The sequence below is a fragment of the Colobus angolensis genome, unplaced genomic scaffold, assembly GCF_000951035.1.
Source record: "Colobus angolensis palliatus isolate OR3802 unplaced genomic scaffold, Cang.pa_1.0 Scaffold17, whole genome shotgun sequence".
NCBI classification, from domain to species: domain Eukaryota; kingdom Metazoa; phylum Chordata; class Mammalia; order Primates; family Cercopithecidae; genus Colobus; species Colobus angolensis.
Window position 1 is genome coordinate 588,455 of NW_012114821.1, and position 8,098 is coordinate 596,552.

Below are 8,098 nucleotides of genomic sequence, written 5' to 3' on the forward strand. Positions count from 1 at the left end.
CGTGCTGCGCGTCAGCCAGGCCCTCACCGAGCCCTGCGCGTCCACCAGCGGGGCCCACGCCAGCTTGAGCAGCCACGGAGTGTAGAGAACCTTGGCCAACCCCACGCGCGTCAGGGAGAGGCCGCCGGCGCGCAGCAGCACGGGCAGGAGGCCGGACTGGAGCCCGTAGGGCATGCCCTGCACCAGGTAGAGGCCGGCCAGCGGCAGCAACTTCCCACGCATGGCGGCTGCGGCCGCCTGCGAGGCCGGGAGGTCGGGTTCCAGGTGGGGTCCCGCAAAGTGAGGTTCCCTCCGCGTTGGGTCAGAGGCCACACCCCAGCATGGTTTTGGTTCTGGGAGCGGGCGGAGTCAGCGTCGTACAGGCTGGGGTCTGGACACGTGCGATCGGGCTTTAGGAGCATTAACACCCCAGAAGGACCGAAGTCGGGTCCAAACAGACGCGAGCGGTGCGGACACCAGCTCCCGGCATGCTCTGCGCGGCCTCAGAAAGGGGGCGGGGTCACTGCCTCCCGGGGCTCCCAGCATGCTCTGCGAGACCGCAGGTAAGGGGGCGGGGTCACTGCCTCCCGCGGCTCCCATCATGCTCTGCGCGGTCGCAGGTAAACGGGGCTGGGCCGCTGCCTCCGGGGGCCCTCACCGTCGGCCGAGCCGGACTCTCAGCAGTTTCTCGGCCGCCTAGAGCCACACAGCGGAGCACGGGCCACACGGTGTCGCTGGAGCCCCGCGGCCACCGACTCCAGGGCCGGAAGGTCGCACGAGCCACAGAGACCGGAGCGGGCCAGAGCGTCAGCTCGCTGGCGCCTCCAGTGACCAGTCCGGGCTAGTGCCCGCGGCCGCCCCGCCACGTGCGTGCTCCCAGCGAAGTCCTGCGCTGGTGAGAGGCCCAGAATGGGAAGCTACAGAGTAGGGCCGGCCTCGAATGTAAGGATCGGCCTGCGCCCACGGCCAGCCCTAGTCTCTCCCAGGAGTCTCGGATCCGCACCAGGCCTGCTTCCTTCCTGGTGTCTGACCTGCAGCCTGGTTGCTGCAGTGCCCGGCCCCCGCTTCTCCAGCCGCCCCCGTGAAGGCGTCGGTTTCTTAAGGGTTCCGCCGTCTACCGCCGGATACTTCCGGCGTCAGACCCCAACCTTGCTGTGTCTGTGGCTTCAGCCCCTCCCTAAGGCAGTGACAGAGCCATGGAAGTTAGGAGGGTAGTGTGAAAGCTCAGAACCCAGCTTAGCTCAAAAGGACACGGCCTGCCACTGCCCTTGATGCCCTTCAGTGTCCGGTGACAAAGCTAGGAGCGCCCTGCCTGATTCGAGCCCGCCCTGCCAAGGGAGGGGCCCACCTGCTGTGTCTCCTGTCCAGAGCTGTGCCCTCAGGGGCTCCTGAGGCCCAGATGAGGCTGTGAAGTGTGGCTTGTGGTTAAGAACCATCCCCAGAGCGAACAAAACCAGGTGCCCTTGGCCAGTCGTATTTCCAAGTCTGCGAGTCTCTAAAGCCAGTCCCGTCCTTGGCGGACTTGAGGGCGCTGGACCCAATGCATTTTTCTGGCTCCTGTGGCCTCTGAGGGGGTTTCTTGTCAGCTCAGCAGATTTTTGTTTCCAGGTTTCCTTGTCGATTAAATGGGGGCTATCGTGCCTACTTCAGAAGACCATCTGTGCAGATCGAGTGACCCCCCCAGCAGTGTCTGCATGTAGTAAGTGCTCAGCCCAGCCCCTGCCTCCTCCAGCCCCAGCCCTCCCCTGGGACACTGCCTCATCCTCTCCCTCTGCCTCCCACTCCACCCAGCTGAAGGACTGCACCACACGCTGACACCAAAGGTGGTCTCTCTGGCCCCCCAGACAGCGGCCCCACCCCTACTACCTCGCGTAAGAGAACCAAGACTTCCTCCCTGAGCTGTCAGTCACCCCGACCAGCCAGCGCCATGCTGGTTTAGTATTTCTCCCTGCCCCAGGGAAGACGTGGACCTCACAGGAAAGGGAGCCAGGAAGGAGACAGCTTTCTGCGCCTTCTTCAGGAAAGGCTGTTTCTTTGGGTGGCCACCTGGGCCCCTGGTTCCCTAGATTCTTTGCCAAGCCCCATCCCCACCCCAACAGCTCTGGGGGCTTCCACAAAGGGGTGCGGGGCCTGTGCTTTCCTCACACTCCGGACTCTCGGCCAATTTCTCTGTGATCGTGACAGGCTCTGCCCCACAGCGAGAGACCACGGGGAAGACCCAGCTCATGGTGGGTGCCGGGTCTTCAGGAGGAACAAGTGGGTGCTGGCCGTGGAAGGCCCTTTCTCTGAAGGGACTCAGGCTTGCAAGAAGGGTAGGCAAGTGGGAGCGGACCACGCAGCTGCCAGTGCTTCCTCCCTGGAGTCAGACTGCCACACAGCTTTATTAGGGACCTGCAGAGAAGCAGGGGCCCAGCCCCCCTGCTCTGCCCGCCAGGCAGCAAGAGCAAGTACAGTGGGCTCCAGAGCCCCCACGGCCCCTGAGCACACAGTCCGGGGCGCCCAGCCTGGCGCTGGCTGGGCTCAGGAGTACTCGAGGGTGAATTTGGCATGAAATCTGCTCAGCTTCTCCAGCAGCAGCCGCAGTTTCTCCAAGGGGGGCAGAATGGTCATCCTGAAAGGAGTTGACAGTGAGTGAAGGGCCAGGGTGGCGGGACAGGCAGTGAGGGCTGGGCCTCACCGGAAGTGGTAGGTGCCTTCCCGCTGCCCAAAGCCGCTCCCGGGCACCACGCAGATGCCGGTCTCCTCCAGGAGTCGCAGGCAGAAGAACATGTCGGGGGCCAGGCCCAGCTCCTGTGGACAGGCAGTCATCAGAGAGAGATGCCTGGCCACCACTGTCCACCCCACAGGCCCCGCCCCCACCTGACCTGAGCACGCTCCACTGCCCGCGGGGGCAGCTGCACGCGCGGGAAGGAGTACATGGCGCCCTGCACTGGGTTGCAGCTGATGCCGGGAGCCTCGTTGAAGACCTGCTCGGTGAGCTTGGCTTTGGCCGCCAGCTCGGCCAGCACTGCCTGCCTCTCCTGCGGCCGCGGAGGGAGGGAGGAAGGGCCCATGAGGGCACGGCACTCAGCATCCCCCACCCCCAATTAGGTCACCTGGACCCCCTCCTGCCCCCAACTCACAGCCTGGAACTGCGCGAAGGAGGGGTCAGTGGGCGCGGGCGGGCTGACCACCAGGTCCAGCAGGGCCTGGCCTGGCACCGGCGGGCACAGCCGCACACTCATCAGCTTCAGCATCTGCTGCTGCACTGCGGCGTCCATGTTCACCACCTCCACATAGCCACCGCGGAACCCGCACCTGCCAGGTGAGGGGCACGTCCAGGCCAGGTGTGGAGGAGTTGGCCCACTGGGCGAAGAGGGCCGGGCCATAGCCCGCGAGCCCCCACCCACCTCGCCTGCACGCACTCGCCCATGTAGCCCTTGGAGGTGGAGTGGAAGGAGGCGAGCTCCTGCTGCCCGGCGTAGGGTGGCCCCATCTCCATGAGCACCTTCTTGAATGAGTGGAACTGGGAGCCGGCGGCGTACACGTTGTCCTGGTACACCTGGAAGGGCGCAAGGCGTCACGGGGGCCGGCTGTTGCCCGGCTTCCCGCTCCCCTGCGCCGCGCACCTCGTCCGCCAGCAGAAAGAGCCGCTCTTCGAAGGCAAAGCGGATCACAGCCTCGATGCACTCGCGGGTCTGCACCTGCCCTGGGGTGTGGGGGAGGCAGCAGGGCTGGGTGAGCCAAGGGGGCGCACTGCCCTCCACTGGGCAGCCGGGGGACGGCAGACCCAGCACTGCCTGGGCCAGGGCGGACAAGGGTGCGGGAGGAGTGGGGTGGGGCGGGGCAGGGCGGTGGGAATGCACCAGTGGGATTGCCGGGGTTGATGACACACAGCGCACGAGGGTGGCAGTGGCCACGCGCCTGGCACAGCGCACGGTGGAGCTCGGACACGTCCAGCGCCCAGGCGCGTTCCTCGTCCAGGTAGTAATCCACCTGCACTGCGCCCAGCTCTGCCAGTGTGGCCGAGTAGAGTGGGTACTGGGGGATGGGGATGAGCACACCCGTGCGTGTGTGGCCCTCGCCGGCCACCAGCAGCTTCAGCACCGTCTGCAAGAAGGAAGGGGAAGCCAGGGTCGGCGGGGGCTGGGGCTGCACCTGTCCCCCACCCTGGGCACCCCCTCTGCAGCGTCAGGAATGTCTTCCTGCCCATGCCCAGCCTACCACGATGGCGTCACTGGCCCCTGTGGACAGGAAGACGTTGTTGGGGTCCGCAGGGATGCCTCCATCGCGCCTCTCAATGTACTGTGCCACGTCCTCCCGGATCAGCTGGATGCCAGAGCTGACACTGTAGGCCCCTGGACTCGGGCAGGACAGGATGGGAGGTACAGGTGACATTCTCAGCCCTCCCAGGGGACCTCCCTCCTCTAGCAGCAGGGCCACCGTCTGCTTCCTCCTGGCCCTGGCTCTCACCCAGGCTGTGGCCCCCACACGCCTGCAGGATGCGCTCCGCCCTCTTCTTGGCATCGTCAGGGAAGCTGGGGCTGGTCAGAAGATCGGGGTTGACACAGAGAGCCAGGACCTGGGAAGACGGAGTGCTAAGGTCAGGGCACGCGGGCGGGGGGTGGGGGGGGTGCAGTGGGCATGAGCCTCACCTGGCGCAGGAAGGTGATGGGCCTCTGCCCCATAGCCTGTGCGTCCCCGATGTTGGCACGAATGACCTCGGTGAAAGGCTTCTTCACACCCTGGGAGGGGAGGGGAGGGGAGCAGGCAGGGAGACCGTGCCCTACCTAACCCCTCAGCCCTTGTGCCGCGAGCCAGTGGGACTGGGGCCAACTCAGCCACCCCAGCGTGACCTGGAGGGCAGCGAGGGGCCTGGGCCATACCTGGCGCAGCTCCTGTTCCAGCTCCAGGGCTCGCTGCACTATGGGGCCACGCACTGCGTACTCCACTCGCCGCACACGTGGGTTCATGCTGTGCAGCGTCAGCACCTTCGCCCTCAGTCCGTTCCTCACCGCCTGGCTCTGGTCACCTGTGCTTGAGGCCATGACTCTACCCAGACCAGGTGGGAAGGCAGCTCAGGAGGTAGCAGGACCAAAAGCGGGAGTGGGGACAGCTGGGTCTGGCTCAGTGGGCCACGGCTGGGAGGAGGCAGCCGTAGCAGAGGGGACGCCAAGCAAGAGGGCACCCTCTTCACCGCAGCTGGCCCCACTGGGAGAGACAGAAAAGGCTGAAGGAGCTGGGGACAGTTGGGCCCCGCCCCACCCATCTGGGAACAGCTCTGCTCCAGGGAGGCAGAGGCAGTGGGTGAGGCGGCAGGCGGGGCTTGGGGCAAGGCCCAGTGCCTGCCCAGTGTCCCCATGAAGGGAGAGCAGGAGACCCACATGGGGGGTAGGTACAGACGTCAGTCCCGGTCCGGACAGCTCTGAAGGACTAGATGTGGGGCGGGGGGCTGAGCGCCTAGGGTATTCAGCAGGGGAAGGGAGTGCCTAGCAGCCCTGAGGGGCTGGCAGAGCTGGAAAGGAGGGACCCCCGAGGAGAGACTAGAGCCTGGGCTGCTGGGATTTACCCCAGCAGGGCTTGGCCGAGGCCTAGCCCTCGTGGCACCCGCATCTTTGCTTGGGCCAGCGGACCTGTCTCCTTAGTAACTGAGCCAGGCCTCAGGAATCCAGGGGGTGCTGGGGGGAGGGGAGGGGTGTTCAGGCTCTGGGTTCCATCTGGCCTCTCCAGGGCTGGCACCTACGGCCCAGAGGCTGCAGGAGCTCTGTAGCTGGACCTTGGTCCCTGAGGAGCACGGCGAGGGGCTGGGGGAGGGGGCTGGAGCCAGGCAGTCCAGCCCTGGGCCCTGGGACAGCTTACACCGTGGCTGCCCTTTCACCAGGCACCAGCTGGGGGTTGCCCTTGGGACACACCCCAGGCTAGGGGTGACCTGAGTTCTCTGGCCCTCTTGTTCCTGATTGGAGGAGAGAGTAGGAAATGAGCCGGGATAGGTCGTCAAAGACCCACCTCCACAGGCCTGCCGAGCTGAAAGGCCAGGCTCAATGCTGGCCCACCCCAGCAGCCACAACGAAACCTGACCCACAGGGGTCAGGACAGCCAGCCCCCAGGCCTCTCACCTTGCACTTCTCTGCTCCGCTGCCACAACGGCCTCCCAATGCGCAGGCCTGCCCCTCTGGCCCCCAGACAGGCACAGGTTAATATGGGCCTGGCCCCAGGCAGAGCCAGCCCCTGCCCGCCCCCTGGCAGCGGAGCCCAAGTGGCAGCCCTGGTGGCAGGTGGACCTTGGGCAGCTCCCCCACCCCCCACACTAAATTTAACCAACAGCCAGTCCCCGCCTGCCCGTAGCCCTGCAAGAACAGCCTTCCAACCAGGGGTGCTAGGGGAAGGGCAGGCCCAGAGGACACTGGGCTGACAGGCCCGTGCTGAGCCAGGAGGGAGAACATCCCAAACCCACACCACCCAGCACTGGTGGCCACACAAAGCTGCCCACCATGAACAAACTGGCGGTGCCCTCAGCCCTCCTGCTTGAGGCCCCTAAGGGATCCCCTCACCCTGACACGTGCCCACAGCCAGCTCAGAGCCAGAGGGGCCAACTGCGTGTCCCCTATGCCAGCCCAGGCAGAAGCTGGCAGCCAGGCCCCAGGATTGGGGCTGCATGCCAGGAACTGGGGACCCACAACCCCCCCCCCCAGGGAGGTTCTGACACAGTCTTGTGCTTGTTTTGCCCCTCTGGCTCTGGCACAAGAGCCAGATAGTTGTGGAAAACACGACTTCCCTTTCCAGGCCATGGTCCCTGGGACCCCCACCCTCCACCCCCTCAGCACAGACACCCTAGACCCTGGCCCTCATTGGAGGTTCCTTCAAAGCACCTGGCTCCTCTCTGGAAAGCAAAGGGTTATGGAGGAGGCTCCAGGAGGCTGAGCACAGGAGGGAGTGGGTGAGGCCCAGGCTTCCAGCCCAGTGGCCGTGGGCCTCACTCCCACACGGCCAGGGCTGCCACATGCCCCTGCATGCACCTACAGGCTTTCGTGCTCACAGGCACGGGTGGCACCCCAAATGGCACAACCCACTCCCCACCATGGGGCAGCAACCCAGCGGAGACAACACACAAGCAGACTCCATGGCAAACAGCCCTTTATCAAGAGTTGCAAGATAAAAATAGTCTTTGCAGTCAGATGTCCCTCCAGGCATGTCTTCTGCCCTGAGAGGGGCCAATGTCCTGCACAGTCAAAGCCGGGGTTTCTGTGCTGCCCACCCGCAGCACCAGGGCACGCACCGTGCGGAGGCAGCCTTGGGCTGTGCCCTGCCCGCCGAGGAACCCCCTCACATGAGCAGGCAGCACGGCCTCCTCTCCACAGGGGCCTCCACCGCTGGGGCTGTGAGCTTGAGCAGGGGTGGGTCCCCGCCTACCCTGAAGCCACAGTCAGGCTGGGGGGTCTCCGCGTGACCAGGCAGGCCAGGCCCGGCCGTCTCAGGGCTGTTGGGCCCCTCAGGTGGGGGTCGCTGCAGCTTGGCAGCAGCTCGCTGGCGCTTCAGGTCAGCCAGGGTGTGGTGGGCCTTGTCATGGACCAGCGTGTGGGGGGCGGTGCTGTCCAGGGAGCTCAGCTGGTATGAGACACTCCGGTCCAGTCGCTTGGAGTACAGATGCCGCGCTGGGGAGCCCCCTACTCGGCCATTGTGCGGCCTGACCACTTCGGGGTTGTCCTCCTGCGGGCAGTGAAGGTCTCAGAGGCCATCAGAAGGCTCCTCCCCCGTCCCCAGCCTTGGATTCAGGCTGTATGGTCATGAAGGGACAGACAGGAGAGATGGGCAGCAGCTGGCCTCTGCAGGGCACCATTCCTAACAGGCAGGAGGGGGTCCAAGCGGAGAGAGAACCAGGGCAAAGCCAGGCCCACCCTGCGCTGGGTGGAGCAGGGACGGGACGCTCACCTCCAGGGGCGGTGGCCTGAGCTCTGTGTCTGTCTGGCAGTCATCGTTGTCCTCGGGCGGCTCCGGGCTGGGGGGCGGCGGCTGTTGCCACACTATGGCTTCCTGGGCGTGCTGCTTGCGGTACAGGTCGGTGCGCTGGGTTAGGCTCGCCCGCCTCACCACCTTCCTGGGGAGGAGAGAGGAGAGGGAGAGTGAGGGGAAGGGGAGTGCC

At 65.6% G+C, this 8,098-nt stretch overlaps 3 protein-coding genes across 3 annotated transcripts in view; all 3 read right to left on the reverse strand.

Moving 5' to 3' along the window:
- Positions 1–503, reverse strand: part of MFSD3 (major facilitator superfamily domain containing 3) — a 2,249-nt gene extending 1,746 nt beyond the window's left edge. The window contains exon 1 of the mRNA XM_011938199.1: positions 1–503. Within this exon, the coding sequence (XP_011793589.1) occupies positions 1–222 (222 nt within the window). The 5' untranslated portion in view covers positions 223–503.
- A 1,831-nt stretch (positions 504–2,334) lies between these two features.
- GPT (glutamic-pyruvate transaminase (alanine aminotransferase)) lies at positions 2,335–6,219 on the reverse strand. The gene is made up of 12 exons (XM_011938013.1): positions 6,075–6,219; positions 4,845–5,010; positions 4,614–4,703; positions 4,432–4,540; positions 4,183–4,316; positions 3,825–4,068; positions 3,588–3,667; positions 3,384–3,520; positions 3,102–3,276; positions 2,844–2,999; positions 2,657–2,769; positions 2,335–2,590 (listed from the first exon to the last, which is right to left on the reverse strand). The coding sequence occupies exons 2-12, from the start codon at positions 5,004–5,006 to the stop codon at positions 2,500–2,502; spliced, it is 1,491 nt and encodes a 496-aa protein (XP_011793403.1). The 5' UTR covers positions 5,007–5,010; positions 6,075–6,219; the 3' UTR covers positions 2,335–2,499.
- Positions 6,220–7,075: 856 nt separating this feature from the next.
- The window catches only part of PPP1R16A (protein phosphatase 1, regulatory subunit 16A), a 33,204-nt gene continuing 32,181 nt past the window's right edge, over positions 7,076–8,098 (reverse strand). The window contains exons 11-12 of the mRNA XM_011938014.1: positions 7,888–8,098; positions 7,076–7,665 (exon numbers count right to left, since the gene is read on the reverse strand). The exon at positions 7,888–8,098 is cut by the window's right edge and continues 8 nt beyond it. Of these exons, the coding sequence (XP_011793404.1) occupies positions 7,282–7,665; positions 7,888–8,098 (595 nt within the window). The 3' untranslated portion in view covers positions 7,076–7,281. The remainder of the gene's footprint in view (positions 7,666–7,887) is intronic.

Bases quoted from the DNA above. Each gene is read 5' to 3' on its own strand.
- GPT (XM_011938013.1), bottom strand. From the start codon at position 5,006: ATGGCCTCAAGCACAGGTGACCAGAGCCAGGCGGTGAGGAACGGACTG. The intron at 3,521-3,587 runs GTGCGCGGCGCA...GCGCCCTTCCAG, and splicing joins TCTTTCTGCTGGCGGACGAG to GTGTACCAGGACAACGTGTA. The intron at 2,770-2,843 runs GTCAGGTGGGGG...GCCTGTCCACAG, and splicing joins GGGCAGTGGAGCGTGCTCAG to GAGCTGGGCCTGGCCCCCGA.